The sequence below is a fragment of the Sebastes umbrosus genome, chromosome 2 (genome assembly GCF_015220745.1).
Source record: "Sebastes umbrosus isolate fSebUmb1 chromosome 2, fSebUmb1.pri, whole genome shotgun sequence".
In the NCBI taxonomy this organism is placed as follows: domain Eukaryota; kingdom Metazoa; phylum Chordata; class Actinopteri; order Perciformes; family Sebastidae; genus Sebastes; species Sebastes umbrosus.
The window spans coordinates 6,816,628-6,836,248 of record NC_051270.1 but is presented as its reverse complement, the minus strand read 5'-3'; the positions used below and the strand labels follow the sequence as shown (position 1 = coordinate 6,836,248).

At 41.4% G+C, this 19,621-nt stretch overlaps 1 protein-coding gene and 1 long non-coding RNA gene across 4 annotated transcripts in view; one reads left to right on the top strand and one right to left on the bottom strand.

The window, feature by feature from the left end:
* Positions 1–1,144: 1,144 nt before the first annotated feature.
* Positions 1,145–19,621, bottom strand: part of cdh8 (cadherin 8) — a 116,823-nt gene continuing 98,346 nt past the window's right edge. The window contains exons 1-6 of one of the 3 annotated variants that reach the window (XM_037748645.1): positions 16,841–17,270; positions 14,545–14,681; positions 11,349–11,470; positions 10,504–10,621; positions 4,493–4,744; positions 1,145–3,324 (exon numbers count right to left, since the gene is read on the bottom strand). In XM_037748645.1, coding sequence (XP_037604573.1) covers positions 2,831–3,324; positions 4,493–4,744; positions 10,504–10,621; positions 11,349–11,470; positions 14,545–14,581 — 1,023 coding nt within the window. In that variant the 5' untranslated portion in view covers positions 14,582–14,681; positions 16,841–17,270 and the 3' untranslated portion in view covers positions 1,145–2,830. Of the gene's footprint in view, positions 3,325–4,492; positions 4,745–10,503; positions 10,622–11,348; positions 11,471–14,544; positions 14,682–16,840; positions 17,271–19,621 lie in introns of those variants that run through there. The other 2 variants (XM_037748628.1, XM_037748636.1) reach the window with 2 other exon arrangements.
* On the top strand, positions 5,906–19,618 carry LOC119475712. The gene is made up of 2 exons (XR_005203853.1): positions 5,906–6,012; positions 17,263–19,618. It is a non-coding gene; the product is annotated as an uncharacterized LOC119475712 (long non-coding RNA).

The window sequence follows — 19,621 nt, the reverse complement described above, 5'->3', positions numbered from 1 at the left end:
TATTGATGACTTTCATATTCTGTTTACTGATTAGGAGGGCACTCCGTTTACTATTTGTCGGTGTCCATTGACGAGGGGTGCTGATTTAATGCTGATGCTGATTGCATCATTTTTTAATGACCAAGGAAGGAGAGAGGAGATGAGAACAGGAGGAGAGAGCAGAGGAGACGAGTTGTGTGACAGACAGATGAGACACCAAAAGAGCTGCTGGAGAGGTGAAGATAAGATAAGACAGAGTTAACACAGTTTTCACAGTTCAAATTAGTCACAGTTCACAAGGAGCCCCTGTCACACAATAGAAAGAGAAGGTATCAGACCAAGGTTGGTCAATTTTCAAAATTGAACAAAGCATTGGCAACAGCAAGCTTATGACTGCTTCATCGACGTCAAGGCTATTATTCGTTCTCAGGGTTTTACTCCTGCTGTTGAACATAAAAAATAATAGTGGAGTTGAATGAGAATTCAGATTGCACTCATTTTGTTTAATTAGAGTTCATGTTGTGAAAGCAATTCTACCCACTTGAACACAACCTTTTGGTAGAGCACATTGTCTCACATCTAATATTCATTTTATTCTGAAATAACTTGAAAATGTTGCAATTATCTGGTGAAAATCTAACAATTTCTGGGCTGGGCTAAGCTCCAAACATTTCAAGATCCAAACAACGCCTCTGTCAAACACCAAAACCAACCCAGCAGTTCATTGAATTTTAAAGGGGTAGTCCAGCAATGTACAGTAGTATTGTTCTTCCATTAAGTTGTCGGAAGCACAAGACACAGATTTAAAAACAGATGGTCAATTGTTAGCTCCTCCATGCCTGATAAACTCCTGTGTCTTCCAAACACCACGCCTCAAACTTGTAATACAGGCTTCCTGTTATAGATTTGTAGTCTCCAAGCCAAGGCCCAGATAACCCTGATGACATCACGATGACATCATCAGGGTCATTTTCTCAAACCTTAGACAGCTCCCTCCAGAGCCACATAAGCCATCGTACAACCATTTTTCACAGGCTGAATAGTATAATGAGTAAACTGACCCCCATGTGTAAAATAAAATTGGCGGAGTGCCCCTTTAACAATGTTCTATCTGCGACCTCTGATTGTCCGTAACATGTCATCTGCATAAGAAAACCACACCCAATTCAGCGATATTTATAAAAATATATTTCACAAAGTAGGAAACAATACAGGGTATCTTAGATTACAGTACAGGGAGTAAATAATTGAACATACACATTTATAAGCATTAAAGCACAGTACAAAATATGATCTGCATGTAGGACTATTCCATATATATTGTTTAGTCTACCGAGAACTGCCATAATACTGTATCAGTACAAACTGAGTATGCACGCAGCTGTAGTGCCATTTGAAATTCTCATTATGTGCAAGAGCTAACGTGCAGAGACAAACCTACCACCTCATTGAAAGCTAATGACGTTAGCAGTAACTCTATGTACAGTACAAGTCTTTTTTATTGATATCATACAGTGTAAGCACAATATGCACATCATGGTCTGGATTTGTGTTTTCATTTTTTTCTCGCTAATGCAATCTGTGTTTTCCTAAATGAGATTTGATGTTTGGAAAGAGTCACATACTCGGGTATCAATTGGACTATTGTGCTCAGACGCTCACTGGCTGTACCTCAGAGTATATTATGAGATATATTTTACACAGAATTAGCATTGTGTCAGAAAGGTCCCATTCCTGTAGTCCCAATTAATTAGATCATCCGTATTGTTGCGGAAACTTAGAGCTCTTGTTTGCTTGCTTACATCTAGTCTATATTATCAACTGCAATAAATTCATGATATGGTTTTGGCTGCTATGCAATAGTGTTCAAGTGGTTGGAAAAAACAGCTGAATGTGAAATAATCTAAACACACTCACTTCAAAATTGTCAGCACAGGAAAAAAAATGATTTTAAGAACAGAAATACAAAAAAAAACTCATAGAACAATAATGAAGAATCAACACATCTCTTGTCAAAAAACAGTAGATTACAATTGTATTTAACGTTGCTTCTGTAAAAAGAAGGCCTCAGAGTTTCTACATTTCTCTTTTTTGTCTTCACGTCAGTCTTTTATAGGCTAGTAACACTTGCGACCCACACCTGTAGCGTGTAAATACAAAGAGTTGTATAAAGCAAGCCTCTCTGGGCTTTAGATAGTCTATAAATGTGGCCACCAGAGAACATTATCAAATGCTAACAAATCCCCCTTAAAGCCAATACTGGTTTGTCTTTTTGCTTTTTTTTTCAAATCATACATACATTCATCATTGTAATGTAGACCATATATTGCTTTTTCATTGTCATTTTTTATTTCAGATCGCCGATCAGCTTGGTGGCTTAGGGAGACGTGAAACAAGAGTCCCTCTGCAGCTTCTGAGGTCCAGCTTGCTGTCCATGGTTCATGGAGTGTCCGCTCAAGCTTCAGAGAACCCAACGGATACCGTTTTTCCTCTCAACTACCAGCAATCCCAGGGTTTTTCTGCTACTGGCAGTCACAGCAAATGACTAACACCCAAAATACTGCTAGACACTCCACAACGGAATCTAAGATACACTCCACAAGAATCATAGATCTCCTAATAAAGACATTGTTTGGCTCAACAATTACAATGCGCTTGACGTAGTGGATGACGACTGCTATACCTCACTCTAACAAGAATACAAAAAGGTGGCCTCCCTTGTTATTAACTGTTTTTTTTTTCTTTTTAAACACCTGTTTCTAAAAGCCAGCAAACCCCCTAGCGTTTAATACACAAGTATGTGGACAGAAAAGAAAGTCGGAAAGGTCTTTTTGTTCTAACAAACCAAAGGTCAGGTCTCGCGGTCGCTCTCGCCCACAGAGTAGAGCTCCCCAAGTCTTCTGAAGCGCGGGCCCCACTCTCTGAGATAGTCATAGTTCTGGTCCGAGTCTGACGACGCCGTCTCCAGCGAGCTGAGGGAGCCGGCGATGGATCCCCGGCCCTCGTATCCATAGATCTGGATGGAGTCGTAAGGCGGTGCCGTGGGATCATTGTCTGCCTCGTGGAGCCGCACGTTGATGAATTCGTCCACGTCCACGCCGTTTGGGCCAGAGTGCTGGCCTGCCCGGGGCATGAACTGCAGGTCAGGCTTGATGTCCTTGCGCGGAAGGTACCCGTTGATGCCATCCGGATTCTGCAGTGTTGCGATGTCGAAAGCCTCCGTGTCCTCCTCGCCGCCTCCTTCGTCATCGTAACGGATAATATTCTCCCTCACATCTTCATCGTCCTTTATAATCAGGGGCTCATTCTTGTGTCTCCTCAGGGTCACAAATAGTACTACTATTACTGTCAGAAAGACAACAGACACAAAAAAGAAAGGAAGAAAGAAGAAGTCCAGGTCAAGCTTTGACAAGAGGATTTGTTCTGTTAGTGCAGGCAGATCATTCATCGAGGTCAGATTATGAACGTTTTCATCTGTTAAACAAATTCATGGTGATAATAGAGTGCTACAAGAATGAGTCCTAAAACCCAGGAATGACTTAGCATTTTAGCTCTTCAGGTTCCCTCGTCTGGAAGTCAGTGGGTCTTTTGGATGGGTTTTTAGTAGGGCTGTCAAAGTTAATGCGATAGTAACGCGGTACACAGTCTCACTTTTAAAGCTAGAGTGAAGATACTGGTATAATATGAAGCTAGAAAACCTAAGAAATCACAAGGAGTCATAATATCTTGTCACAAATGAGGCTAAATAACGCTCCGATCTTTCGCTAAATATTGGTGACGAAAAACTGGCATGGACATTTTCAAAGGGGTTCCTTGACCTGAAAATGGGTCCATGGGTAGTCATGAGTCTCCCCTTGATAAGAGTATTAAATAATTGACAAAAAAAATAATTTGCGATTAATCCTGATTAACTATGGACAATCATGCAATTAATCGCAAAATAAATATTTTGATTGATTGACAGCCCTAGTTTTTAGTTAGATGCCTGAAATAAGTTCTGTGGTTAACGCAAGCTTAAGATTATTTAACGTTTTGTTCTATAACATAAAATACATCAATAATTATCCCACTCATGAATTTTGAAGCCTTTATACAGTATGTCTTAAAAAAAGGCAGTTGATAACAAGTGGCTAAATGAGACTACTTAACGTCATCAAGCCGACTCCTCCTCCTTTAAAGCCTCGTTGTGTATACTCGCGCTGATGTGACCGTGGTGTAGTTTGTTTACAGCCAAACTTTAGCTTTTTACTTCTTGTGATTGCATTTATACTTCAAAAATCATAAAAGAGGTGTTAATTTGTGGAGATTATGTTGCTGAACAAAACATGAAAATATCATAAACGTTTGTTCGCCACAGAGCCTATTTTCGTCAATAATCCAAAATCCAATGGAAAAATCACATTTGCTTTTTGTCGAGGGAACCCAGGGTGATGCTAACTTCCTGGTTGGCCTACAGAAATACGTCATCCCTGCAGCACTCTATATCACAATGTATAAAAAAGAAATACCTCACCTAACAGCAGTATAATGCAGGCCAGGATGGCAATGAGAGCTCCCATGCTAAGGCCGATAGGTAAGACGTAGGCCTCCACGTTGCAGGACTGGACAATGCCGTCCTTGCTGCACCCGCAGACTCGGATGGTCAAGGTGTTGGTGCTGCTCATCGGCGGATTCCCATTGTCCGTCACGATGATTGGCAGGAAGTACATCTCTTGTTTCTGTCGCCGGAAGGTATCATGCTTGGCCAGAACACTGATTGAATTGTCTGTCAGAGAAGAGGTAAAGCCAGAGATGAGTTTTTGTTGCGAGGATGTGTGAAAAACCCCATTATTATTCATGGTGGCAACAGACTGAAGTTCTATTATTAAATTGTGTGAAGATCAGTGCAGCATGAGGGTAAACTAATTTCACATCAATCGTCACTATATGCTTTCTAGCACTCGCACATTCCAGTGCCGTGGATGGATTTCAGCCACCTTCCCTTTTTTCTCGACAGTCCAATTTGGGAATTCTGAAGGAAGGCAAGCCCGAGTTGGCTGCCCCCCTTTGAAAGCCGAGGAAATGAAGGGACCACGGCAGGCGACACTGACTTAGAAGATGGCACATGTCGACCCAGAAAGGTGCCAGCTGCTCTTTGATGACACTTCTGTGAAGCTGTCTGCTCATTAGCCGGCTCTCCTTACCCTGCTCACATTATCAAACACTCGCATTCGCATGAGAATCTACTCCTGCTGATCTTATGGAAGACGTACAAGATTTCTGATAATCTAACCTTTTGCCTCTCTGCTTAAGGGTGCACTGAAGAGGGAGGGAAAATAGATCTGGAGATAGGCACTATAGAGAGATGTTGAAGCATCCGCATTGACAGAGCAAATTTAATCAAAAGATGGAATGCTTCATGATAGAATTATTTGCTTTGCACAATCTGTAATTCATGTGAACATATGCTCAGATTTATTTTCTTATGAGTGCTGCCACAAAGTGGTACGCTCTGCTTTGTGAGCACCAACATGTCCTATTTCATTTGGATCATTCAGCGGTGCGTAGTGAGTATGCAAGTATCTACTATGCTGTAGTAAACCAGCAGGGCTTGTCCTCGTATACAGGTCATTTTCATTTTCTTGGCAACTATTGATGGTAAAAATAGAACTAAATATTTCCTGCCCATCAACCAATCCACAGAAAAAAGAAAAGTCTGCTACTCAAAGAGGAAGGCAGCTGTGCAGATAACCTTCAAACATATTGAACTTACTGGAGTTACAAGAATGCTCTTTTTTGTACTATCTTTTATATATTAGGGCATATTAAAAAGTGTTTCAACTAGCGTCTGACGGATCTTTTCTGATGAAAAGAGCTGTGTACATTGAAATATTAATCATCGCCATAACAAAAGCAAAAGCTTATTTGAATACTTTCTTGGCTATAAATAACTTAATGTGTGGGAGGTTCCAAATGACAGCAGTGACAGCAGAAGTGACACTCACTGTTACAGTCTGAAAAACTTTCTGCGCTCATGAAGTCTCTTAGGATTATGTGAGCAACTACACAGAGCACATTCATGAATGCCACATCAGTAGGACTTAAATGCTTTATGGTAACATAATACCAAAGGACTGGAAGAAGCAATAATGTTGGTTCTACTGGTGGACAAACTTTCTCACCACTAAGTGTGTCTGATTTATTCACTCAACATACTGAATGTATGTATTGTTTGTTACTATGCAGTGTTACTGCGCATATGCAATTTAATATGTAAATGGTGCAGTATTGCACGTGTGTGCAACACACACATGAAATAATTGGTCCCTACCTTCTAAAGTGTGTAAGCTAATAATATAGCATTCAGAGCACAGCTTAAAGTCCAACTGAAACGATAAGTCATCCATTTTCCATTGTCAGAGTCAAAAAAATGTTGTTCTTTTTGTTCTTTACTGTATTGCTAATGGAAGAACAAAAAAGGTTTCTGGCAGCAGAAATGCTCCTTTAGCCTCCAAGACTTTCAGTGGATGGGCAGTGTGATTGACAACAGGTCCAGCAGGGGCACCGACGCAATAAAAGCAAAATCCTGTACTAGAACATGTAGCTTGCAAGCTAAAAACATTGTTGTGTTGGCAGTGGGATTAAAGGAAAAAAGGACTACACCATTAATATGTAAACCAGCCTGGTCTCACCAAATGGCATATGAATGGCATGGCAATTTGCAAGTTATTTTGCGTGCAATAACAATGACGTTCTTGCTTTTGGCGTGCCATTTGGCGCCATGTAGTCTGTACTGACTGCAATGTAAACGCATCCGCGTGAATATGATACACTCAGAGTTTACATGTAAACGATGTATATTGTAATGTGAATGTTTACGTTACATACTTTACTTATTCTAAGCCCAACCATGATGTTTTTCCTTATCTAAAGCCCCTTTTCGACCGCTTAACTAGGAGCCCTTTGAGGAACTTTGACCTCAGGGACCAGAGTCTAAATTAAGTTCCAGGGACTTTTTACCGTAGTACAAGGAATCTTTTAGTTCCTTGAAGAATAGTACCAGAAATAAAATTACCAGGAACCTCTTGGAAACAGGGCTTAAGTGGTTTTGTTACCTAAACCTATCTGAGGCTATTTTGTTACCTACACACAACCGAGACCATTTCACGGTAACAACATGGCATTAAATGACACACAAAAACCCTAAAATATGCGGAAATGTCCTTAAAATGTTCTGCTATTTATATGCCTCCCCATGAAATCTGGTTGTCTCTACCGACGGACACTGACATTTCGAAGTTTTTTTTTTTTTTTACACTGTTCATTGCTTTTTAGCTGACCAGCTAATTAGCCTGCACAATCAGCAATCATTAGCAAGCACTTTTCCCTATAGGAGGACGTTTGTCTGGTAGCTTGTTCGGCAAGGCCGAGGTGCAACACATGACACGTCCCCATGATTGTAGGAGGAGAAGGAGACATTAGCCACAAAGCCACAGCTAATTTTGGCTTTTTGTGATTTGTCACGGGTGTTGACTGGCTATTAGTCAGTGTCGCTGTCAACCACTGACTGAACAATGATGCATAATGAATTCAAAATTCAATAATTTGGGTACAAATCACAATTCTACATGCTGTAACAGAAGAATACCACACAATTGTATTTCAGTTGGACTTTAAAATGAGTCAATGTGACTTTTACTAAACAGCAGCCACTGGCCACAAGTGACAATTATGGGATAATAGTGGAGGCTAAAACATGGTGTACTATGTGGCATCAGTAGAGGAGTCATAAAGTCACTGAAGTGACTCAGTAATGTCAGTTTTAAAACAATAAAGTTTGCTAACATTAGCCACAACAGGGTTCTGGTCACACAAGACCAAGTTAGGCTGCATCTGCAAATCCCCTGAGTGTACTGAATAATGCAAGGGTGCATTTTGTTGAGTTTAACGTTACAGTTATGAGACAGAAAATGTGTAATGTCTTAACGCAATTGAGAAAGAGTTTCTATCAGCAGAATTTCTTTCTTGGCAGCATGGTGAATGTATGTTGTCTCAATTACTGAGGATGGGATGTTCTGCTCTGTTACAACCCCGCCTACTGAGCACACAGTTGACAGGGTGCTCGATACCTCGTATACAGACGGTCAGAACCTTAGCCATGTTCCTCAGTGTGGGCAGACCCTAACCTCTTCACTGTGCAATCCCTACAATTAGACTCATCATCGCAAACAAAAGCAGCACACGGAGGCTCACAGGAGCCTGACGCTCTTCACTCAAGTGTCTCCCACAGCTGCCGATTCAGATAGAAATAGTCACTGAAGTGGTGGGGGATACGGTGCGATGGGCTCCTTTTCTCTGTTTGGAATTAGAAATACCATAGACAAGTGGTTGGTGCAGTATGTGATATATAGAGAGCTAAACCACAACATATATTTACTGTGGTTTCAGGCAAGTGAGAAAAATGCAGGCTTTTTTTTTTTTGTGGTTTGGTATGACACAGAGCTGTGCTTATAGCGGTGAAACATTTCTTGTGGGGGTTTTATCTATTACATCATCTTCAGAAACTATTAAATCTCTTCTTAACAAAAGGGCAGGGTTCAGGAACCTGCATGTTTTATACACTTTGAGGTTGATCCGCAGTTAAGACTGAGTACTTTGCAGCGAGTCTGAGCCTTTTAACCCTCTGAGACCCGCGGGATATACAGATATCATATGAAACTAGAAAACCTGAGGAATCCATTGGTACCATGTCATGCTTGTTGGGAAGAACGCTAAATAACGCTCCGAAGTTGGGATACATTTTGGCGAGGAAAAAGTGGTATGGCCATTTTCAAACCTCTAACCTCAAGATATGCGAATGAAAATGGATTCTATAGGGAACCATGAGTATCCCCTTTACAGACATGCCCACTTGATGATAATCACATGCAGTTTGCGGCAAAAAACATGCAGTTCTTTGAATGCAGTATAAATCTGTTATTTTTGCTAATTCTAAAATGATGTGTTTGAATATTTCTGAATGCTGGGGTCCCTAAACAGTTGGAATTACATTAATCGGGTATCACTGTAAAGCTGAGACTCTTGTGTATCCTCTATATAACATGATCTGTTGTGACCTCTAGGATAATCACAGCCTCATGACAGTTTACAACCACAAACTAGACCTACATGTAGGGCAATCAGTGGATGTGTGGTTTTCCTATTTAGATTGACAATAAGGGGGTTTCTGAGCTGTTTCCGGAACAGAAGTGCTCGCCATCCAATCGCCGAAAAATGCAATTCTTGCAGAATTTTCCAAATGTCAAATTTTTTTAAATCAAATCACAGCATGGCTTTTTCTATGGTGTTCCTCAAAGTCTTAGTGACTTTATGTGGTATTTTGGAGGTATTATTTATAATTTCTATCAATCTTTGAGTGGTAAAAAAATGGTTAAATTCAGGATCAAATCTGTGTCACAAAATGGTATCAACCCCACACATTGCTGCAACAATTTATGAGACATAATAGAACATGGGAATCACCATCATATACTTCCATCATAATGTTGTAAACCCTTATAGACTTTCGCAATTTATTTAAAATAATTGATTAATTAATTCATATTTATTTCTGATTTATGACTAGAACAACTTGACATAGTGCTAAGCTGCATCTCAAATTAATCTTCATGTTCCCAGCTTTCAGATGATGTACACCACTTCTATGTGACATCTACTGTTGACCTGCTATCTCCCCCTAAAGCGCCCCTGTACCCCCTTAAAAAAAGACAAAAACATGGTCTATTGTGGGTCTCAGAGGGTTAAACAGCTCTTCATTTTTGACTTTCCATTTCCTGACAGGGTTTTTGCACTTGTGTGACACATGTGTTCCTTCAGTTATTGTGTCAAAAGAGGCTATTTTTGCATTGTCTCTTGTGTTCCTACCTGATAATCTACCTGTTTCAAATGTAAGAGTTTTTTTTATATATATTTGTCAGAAATTGGCCATTTGATGACCTGGTTTTTATGGACTCTTGCAGTAAGTTAGCCCGCAGCCTCCGCGTCGAAACAGAAGGCTAGTACCATATGAAGATGATTTGCCCCGAGCTGAAAACATTACACAATGTCATCATGAACACAGTCTGTTCCGAGCCGGTTATGGAGGAGAGGCAGGAGAAGAGGGATGGAATGAAGACGGAGGAAAAACGGCAAATAAACCAATCAGAGTATTTAGCAAATAAATTTAGAGCCATCTGCCGCGCCGCATCGGCTCCTAGGAGTCACCCTACATTGAGCTACGAGACTACCAGGGAAAAAGACATTTGGATCCCATTCATTTAGTTTCCCTCAAAACGCACTGGGGAGTAAAAAGAAGCTGGTGTCCACACAATTTCACATCTGCTAATTGTGAGCTACACTGATCCACCAGATTTCATCTCGAGTGCGGCTAACACGCCACGGGTTAGGGATTGGACTGGAAAGCCATTGGAGAAATTTACAGAAACTTCAGTCATTCCGCCACAAAAAAAAGCGTTACTTCTCTCTGTGATTTCTTTTGCTCCTCACCTTGGTTGTTTTTGATGGTGAAATTGGGGTTGTTGAGCATCTCCGGGACGAGGCGGTAGTCAAAGTAGTGGCCCTGGATTGGGTCGTCTCTGTCCACCGCGCTGACAGTCTGAATCACCTGTGTTGAGAGACAGGAAGATATACAGAGGAGGGCTCAAAGTCATTAGAGGAGGCAGCCTATTCATTACTCTGTTTTTGCCGCCGCAGATTGCCTCAGTCTAGCACTGGCTGGATCCCACCTGATGAAATATATGCCCTATTCATTCCTGGAGTTTTGAGATTATTATCAATGAGGTCCTGTCTAGTCTGGCACACTTTCAGGCTCCTGGCTCTATCTGTTAATCTGTCATCATAGGTCTTATCGTGCTGTATGTCTTTATGATTGATTGGAAATTAGAATTCAGGCCCCGCAGGACAGTTTCCCTTTTTTTTTTGCGGCTCCCCCTTCCTTTCAATAAAGCTCCCTATTGTACGCACACAGGTCCCCTGAATGAGGTCGATTGATGAGAAGGAGAATGCTAAGTACTTGTCCAGAAATGTTGGCTGGGGGAGGCATTGTGCCATCTGGAGGAGGACATGAAAGACAGTCTTGAATTATGATCCACTCTGATCAATCCTGACTGCTCTCATTTCCCCTTTGCTCCAGTCACACTGTGTCAAGGGAGGACTGTCGCAGGGAAGAAAAAAAAAGGACCGTACTCCCACCTCTATAGTTTCCCAGTGAAATAAATAGGCTATAATTCACTGTGGCCAATCATTACAGGGGAGGAAAGAGAGACAGAAAGAAAGCGAGAGAGAAATAAGATAGATCACTGGTTTGATGAATGAGCTACTTCTTTCCTTACCTGTCCAGGTTTCCCATTTTCACACAGAAAGGCCTCGTATTCGGTGGCAAACTCAGGGGCGTTGTCATTAATGTCCATTACCCTGATGGCCACAATCGCCCTCGATATCTGACTGTGGTTTCCTAATATACAGTGTGAAAGATAGATAGATAGATAGATAGATAGATAGATAGATATAGTAAGGAAATCAAAAAAGGGGAGAGACAAGAGGAGATAAATAAGAAAAGACAATAAGCAAAATATAAACTAGAAAAAAATAAATAAAACAAGGTTACGCATGAAACTCCAGGTAAATTCTGTGACCTGGTTTTAATTTCCTTTATTTTCCATCTTTATTTCTCCCTTCATTTCCTGAGCTGATGGGAGGACAAATGATAAGCCACATCAATCTACATTTCAGCCGGTATCAGCGATGCAAAACAGGATTCTAGGCAACAGAAAAGAAAAAAAAGAAAAACCTCCCATTCAAAGTGCTTTTGAAAATCCCCTGTACACTGTAATGTTTAAAACATGAGGGTTAAAACATGCATATTAATGAGTCACTGGTAACTGAAGTCTAAAAAGACAATAAAAGGCAGTTTAATTAGATTAGATTTTGATTGGAATTATTCATCGCTGGTAATTGACAGTCCCTTTCGAGAGTCCCCGTAAACGGTTGTATTTATTAATCAGTAGTGCAAATGCCAACTTTTAAAGCAATTATGTATTAATGTGGCCCCGGGAGGGCAGTGTCACTGTGGACAATGACACTGGAGTGGTTTCATTTTCTGTACATGTATTTATTTGTGCATTGTCTTGATGTTTTGGACATAAACCTAAGACTTCCTGATCAGTGAGGTTGTCTCTCGTGGTATAGCCGACAGCAAGTGAAGATTCTTAAGGATTTATTTTCCTTTTATCAAAAAGCTATTAAAACCATAGTGATCTGGTGTCAACTGTTAAAATGTTTGGTTTAAAAATTGGTTTTAAAGAACAGCAGCCACTCCAATTACAAGATAAACTGAATTTTCCTTCATTTCCCAAGATTCCCCTTGAGTCAATCGCTTTAAAGATATCATCATGTTTATTTATGACATGTAAGTGTAACAGGAGCACAAGCAGAAAAAAAGAGTCTTAAAGTCAGCAAATGTACTCATTAATGTCAGCAAGAAAGCATCTATTTAACGTTCGCAAACGTTGACCAGCGGGTTCGGGTGAGCTTACTAGAAAATATTGCGGGTTCGGGCGGGCAGGTGAGAAATAGACAAAGCCGCTTTCAAAGTAAGTTATTAATAACTTACAGAAACATTGCATGTGATAGTCCAACTTCTCTTCCCCTCTGTCTGTCTCTCTCTCAAACACACACACATACACACCATGAGCCGTGGCGCTTGAGTCCGCCTGTCTCTGTCCTTGCCTCAGATATCAGTCCTGACAATAGTGTTACTCTAATGCATAAAGTTTATTGGTCAGGTCGGCTTCGAGTGGTTTATTAACGCATATTTTTGTGGGTCGGGCGGTGCGGATTGGCTCTCATAACGGGTTGGGTGGGTGTGTGTTATAAGACACATTGACCCACACATCACTATTACATACTCATCATCAGCTCGTACCAGACCACGTGAAGCTGTAGCAGCAAAAATCCTACTCTAATTCTAGAGTGTAAGGAAATAAACGAGGCTGTGTTTTATTGCTTATGAATTTGACTTTTCATTTCTAAGAGGATTTGTGGTATTTATTTTTACATAGTCTCACTTTAACTGGTATTTTTACAAAAAAAAAAAAAAAAAAAGTTTTTTGTCTGTATTCTAATTTATTTTAAATAAAACTTAGAGCATTGGACAGGATGCCCCCAGAAAATCAAAGCAACCAGACAGGCCGGGGGATGAGTTGAAGAAGAGGTAAGCAGTGAGGAGAGTGGAAATTGACAGTCTGATAGACAGTGATAGATGGATTAGGGCAGAGGGAGAGAGGGAGACATAGCCCCCCCCCCCCCGCACCACCAACAAAAGTGACTTTCCCCCAGCAGCAGACGGGGAATAGAGTCTGATTAGTCAGATGTCAACTGGTGCGAGGCGGCAGAACGCGCCTCCGTTTGGGTGGCAAATGGCATCGGGATAGAACTGGGAACACATCTATTCCTCTTCACGCCAGAGAACACACCGGCTTCCCTCCCATCCGTGAAGAATAGCAAAACTGCCATATTTATTTTGGCAAATTCCTATTAGGTGTTCTCAGAGATGCCACTATCTCGAGCCACAGTTACTTTGCCAAGAGGCATGAAAACACGCTTTAAAATGTATGGGTGCAAGAAATGAAAAGGCAACCGGCTTATCAAATGAGACACATTCAATTCCTCCAACGGGCTGCTACGATGGCGGGATTTGTCTGTGCTGCACGGCCAAAACATTATGACAGCGTTTGGGCTTTCATTTATTCTGACAATTAATGTGTGTTTCCTTTGATTAAGGAAAGAAAGGGACAGATAGAGGATGAGACAGAAAGAGAGAGAGAGAGAGAGAGAGAAGGAGAGGGAGATAGAGCGGAAGAGGACGAGGGGAAAAAAAAAAGTTACAAGCTGTGTAAATTTCTATTCCAATAGCTTTAAGGGGTACATTAAGCTTTATCACAACATACAGCCCCCCTGAAACAATCTGTATGCAAATAAAGCCTTACATATGGTTTGAGCTGTTTGTAGCTCTGCCGGCAAGATTTTCAACGTAGTCAGTGAGTTTTGCGGTTCGCAGATGTTCTTTAATCTGTAATGGATGCTGGTGTTGGAGCAATCCACTCTGGAGCATGTCTTTAAAACTGTTTATTTGATACGTCTTAATGTTCTTGCACTTCCACAAATTGACTACTGAGCTGTTTAATTCAATCAAAACTCAGCAAATTAACGTATTTAATGCCTCCGTGGATTCAGACGCTAATTGTTTGTGCCATACTCTCAGAGCGATTAAAAAAAGCGGCGGTTTACAAAGCGCTATACTGTTGAACAAGGGGGAGATTGTGTGCAGCAGGTCAGTGATTCCTTTGACTGAGACAACCCCACGAAGACGAAGGAGATACTGTACGTGCCTCCCTGGAGTTCTCGGTTTTTAAAACCTGCGTGCCAATGAATGTCTAATAGTATGTTGATTTTAAATAAATAGGATATTACAATTCACGAGGAATGGTGCTCACAGCAGGGGGAGGGGAGTCAGGAGAGGTCACTTACTGACTTCTGTGGCGGTTACTGTGATGTTATGCCACATGTCCGTCTCCCGGTCCAGAGGTTTGGCCAGCGTGATCTTCCCGTCGTCCACGTTGATGTTGAACTGCCTCTCCAGGTCCGTGTGCCGGTCGATGAAGTACCTGCAGAGACAATCGATCGGTCAGAAATTTGACTCTTTGGCAACCCGCCACTGCAGCATCTTTTGCAATCCTTTGGGTCTTATCCATCAAGAGATACCTGTAGATTATTGCACAGAAAAAAACTGTTGGGAATCAATGATTAACTATGGAATAAATACAGCCTTCACATGAGCATCAAGGGGTATTAAAGCTGAAGTAGGCTGATTAAAACAAAGTTATTTTTATCTTATTTGATCAGCGCTCCCTAGATTGACCGTTTGATCGGAGTTTGTGAGTGATTCACAGCTGCCTCCGTTGAACGAACAGCCAATAGGAACGCTCTCTAACTGAAATGACCTTTGATTGGCCAAAGTCTCCCGTCACGGGCTAGATGTTTTTAAAGCCTGAAAACAGAGCCATGAGGAGGTGCAGAAGTCTAGTTATCTCTCAGAACACTTGAATTACAATATGCTGAAAGGCTATTATGGAATTTTTGCCCAATGATGCCAAACATATTCTGCCTACTGCCACTTTAAAACCTAATAAGGTCCATGAAGCCCCCCCCCAACCCGATTAGCGACACCTCCCTCCTGCAAAAAAGATCATTAGCACGTGTTATGTCACGGTAAGAGATGGGCTGTTGTTAACCCTGTTTGGAATCTGTCAACACTCAACGGCCCCCAAAGGCTTTGCATTAATGAGTTAGGACGGCATTGTGTCACACATGAGCTCTAACAGCAGAAGGTGGGAGGGGATAATGGATGTAATGGAAATGAACCAATGACCGGCCTGTTATGTGTGACCTTGCCTGATCTTAGGCTAAATGATTGTGTTTGCTTTACAAGCCGCTAGAGACTCATAGGTCCTCGTCAATAAAGAAGGACACTTCTAAAAGTAATCAAACACTGTTTCGAAGGACGTATTTGTAAAGCGTGCGTTTTCCTGTTTTCTCTGTGACCCTGCATGCATACATTGCCCTCTCCCGGTTTCCTACCGGAGTCACAATACTCCCACATTTCTCCCAATTTATGGCAAATTGTGTGTATTACAAGCCATAAGACTTATTGTTTCTACCCGGATGGCAATAGAGCTACACCCAATGTCTTTTCCGATGGAGGAAAGCTGTTCGTAGCACGGTTTGAGCTGCACTCGCCGCACATCACAACAAAGCCGTTGTGGTGCAAGCCATTGGACATAATGGGTTTCAGAACGCAGTGGTGCCGTTGTCACGTTGTGTCTGAAAGGACCTTCAGTGAGAGAGAGGAGGAGAGGGAAATGGAGAGCACTAAGAAAAAAAAAATACTCAAGCAGGGGCAAAAAATGAATGAATGAATGAAAACTGATGAATATAGCCTTGTTTATACCAGAGATTCACACAAGTTCACACCAGAGGGGCAGATTATTGACTTTTCTTTCCTGAGAATCAAAATAAAATTAAAAGTAGGCCTATTCAACAAAAACAAGTTGTTCAGTGTACTTGCTATTTTCTTATTTTCATTCTTTGAAAATCACCGGAAAGCAGGAAATATCTGAATCTCATGTTTTTCTGCGGGAGAACCCCCCCAAATCCACCCATTTTTTGAGGTCTCAAGGTTGATAAGTATGCCTGCATCTGACACACTGCCTTTCTGAAACTTGTACAGTGTTGAGAATACAGTGGCAAGACATGCAACTCCCCAGGAAAAAAAAAAAAAAAAAAACTCCAGCAGCGGGTATGAAATTGGAATGCACATAAAAGAGAATCCTCCGATGCCGCTTGAAGCTGTGAAATCGCTCTTTCATGTCGCAGCGTGCGCGGCGCCAATTCTTGGGACAAGCCCACACGAAACGGACTAAAAAAAGGATCTGTCACTGTGGGTCATCTTTGGTTTTGCATGTTTCATTTGCCATTATGCGTGACAGTCATAAACATCCTACTCACCTAAAACACTGGGCCGCGGTGAGCTAATTATGCCGCGTGGCGCACAAGTGTTTCCATACCTCCAGGACAAACTGTTCCTTTCTCTCTCTCTGTGTCTCACATCTTCCCTCACAATCTTGTCCCCCTCTCTTACTAACAAAGTTTTTTTTTTCTTCTTTTCCATCCAGCTGGGTCTCTTACTAATCCAATCCCCCTATCCAATTCTTTTCAGGCCCCTTCCCCACACATACATCCCTCGGCCACCAGGCGCCCTGCTCACCCTGTCTCCCTTCCTTCCTTCCTAACCCTGGGTCTTGTACCATCTCGCAGTGGAACTGCTCATCCCTATCAGTGCAGACCTGTTGGCAGGAACCCTACAGTGTTTCTATGAGAGAGGGAAGACAGGGAAGGAAGGGGAAGAGAGGAAAAGAGAGAGCACTAGAGAAAGACAAAGTCACAATAACAACAATTTATATGAAGGAGAGTGCTGCTTATACAAGAATGATGGGAAATGAAATAAATAAACCACTGGCCCAGATTCCAATTGTTGGGGAGATGTACCGAGCCGTGACATTTCCATTTTTGAGATGAAATGGTGTAAAATCCTCTAGACGCCGGGCTGGGAGAGGTCCATGAGGACCCTCCCCCCCCACCACCACCACCACCGCCAACCCCCCTCTCTCTTTCTCTCTTGCCCTGCAGACGCAGAGCACTTTCAAGACAGGCAGACAGCAGCAAACCACCTGGGAGCAGCCTCTCTCTCCTGCAGACTGAGTGGATCCCAGTCAAACTCTGACAGCCTCACGTGGAAGCGAGGAGACAGACCCTGAAATGTTCTGCCACCTGTCACTCAAACTGACAACGTGATGTGAAAAGAATTAAAAGCAAATAATAAAAAAAAAAAAAAATGATATCCAGCGTTATACGTGCACAGTTTTCCTGAGTGTGATATGAGACTTTGTGCAAATGTATGTGTGCACCGTCTCATTTCAGCTTTCACAGGCCTTTAAACGCCATCGGGTTGACCTCAGTCTAACAGTTAAACACGGCGTGGAAGCTGTTTGTGCCAAATATTAGAAAGCAGTGACGCGTTCTCACAACTGACGCAACGGGGATAAATTCAACCCCGATATAAAACACAATACGCTCATAAAAATGCATCAGTGTGACAGAAGCTGCTCCGTGCATAAAAACAGATAACCATAAGCTGCGATCAGTGACATCATTATTCTTTTGTTCCCACTCATTTATGGTCCTCTGGTGCATTGATGTGGTGTCTCCGCACTGCATTTCTCACAGATCAGCTGTCTATCAAACAGTGTGGCCAGGACATCTTCTCTGTTTGAGTTTCTGTGGGTGGCAATCCTTTGTCTGCTTAGCCCCGGTGGCTATCATTGCTCATGCTAACCATCCAGTGATTTGTCTTTTCCATCACATTATGTGTCAAAGGATGTTCTCTAGGAAAGATGTACCAGCAAGTGCAAAAGCTTTCAGCAACTAAATGTACAATAATAGTTTAACTGCAATTGTGCTACATAGAGGAACACATACTAGCAACGCAAACGGTTATTATTATAAAATGTTCTTTAATCTTAAATGTAATATTAAAATTAAGAGAAAACATGTTGAATAACTGATGTTGAAATCTCACTGTGGCAATCCACAACATCTGCCACCAGTGGACCTTGAGCATTGATCATGTTGCTGTAGAACAGGTTCTGTATCACACTGAGGTGCAAACTGACGATGATTAAATCTGACAGAAACACACTAAATTAGCCAAGAATTCTCTGTGCCCTCTATTATATATTGTCAAATACGGCAGCTTGGACAGTGGCGTTATACGTCAATCTATGACGCTCTACATGGACGTATTTATGTCGGGAGTAGTCAACGTAGACTTATTTTAAGAAACGTAATGTTACGTAACAGTTGCTTAAGTAACATAGCATGCTAAACTACGTTACGTAGGATATGTTAAGTTACAACATTACTACAAAGTGTACGCAACATAAGTACATGTACATGATGTTTCCTAAACCTAACCAAGTTGTTTCCTCTGAAATTTGGTAAAAATTGGAAATAAACAAGCATGCAAATCTGACGCTAGATAGTTTGAACCATAGGGCCGCTGACCAAGCTGCCGTATTGAAAGAGATGGGAGTGAGAATGTGTTCATGTCAATAAGAGACATTTAGGTTTCTTATGTCCTGAAAATAGGCACAAATGCAATTACAAGTGCATTTAGCATCAAACTGAACCGTACTGTTTGTGAGGGAAATAAATGTAAGAACCAGATTAAAGGGGCACTCTACAGATTTTACACACAAAGTTCAGTTTATTACTCATTAGGAGTATTACTCAGCTTGTGAAAACAGATGTATAATGTCCTCTGTGGCTCTGGAGGGAGCCCCCTCAAGTGTGAGAAAATAAACCTCATGACATCATTAGGGTTATTGGGTCTAATGAAAAAATGCTATCAAGTTGCATTTTGGGAATTGTAGGATCCAGCATTTTTGACAAATCTTGACCATACTAGGGATTAAAAGTCAAGTATAATTTTGTATTTTCTTTTCATGTACCTCTTGTGAGCTCCCAAACTTTATGAAAGTGCATGAAAGTACTAAATCTCTGGAGTAGCAATTTCTAACTAAAATTTAAAGTAATATTAGCCATCAAAAGCTAATGGTCATACCAGACCAAGCAAGGCTGTATTAGCAAAACTCCTGAGTGTAATAATGTGTTTTATCACTTGTGGATTCAAAATTGTATTAGTACGAGGATGAATGTATTTTTTCTTCTTTGTAAAGTTTACACTTTTCTTTTTTTTTTACCATTGGCCATTCAAATATATTGGTCAGGCTCAAGTTAGCACTTCTAACAATATATTATCATCACTAAATTAGAGGCCTAAAGGTTAAACAGCCAACGAAAGGTTCCTGCGTTAGTGTGTGTCTGTGCTTTTTCACACCTATGCATGTGTGCACAGTAGGTGCGGGGTTTTATCTCCGATACGGTGTGAATGTGTGTGAGTGACTGAGCGCCTGTACAACCTGGAGGC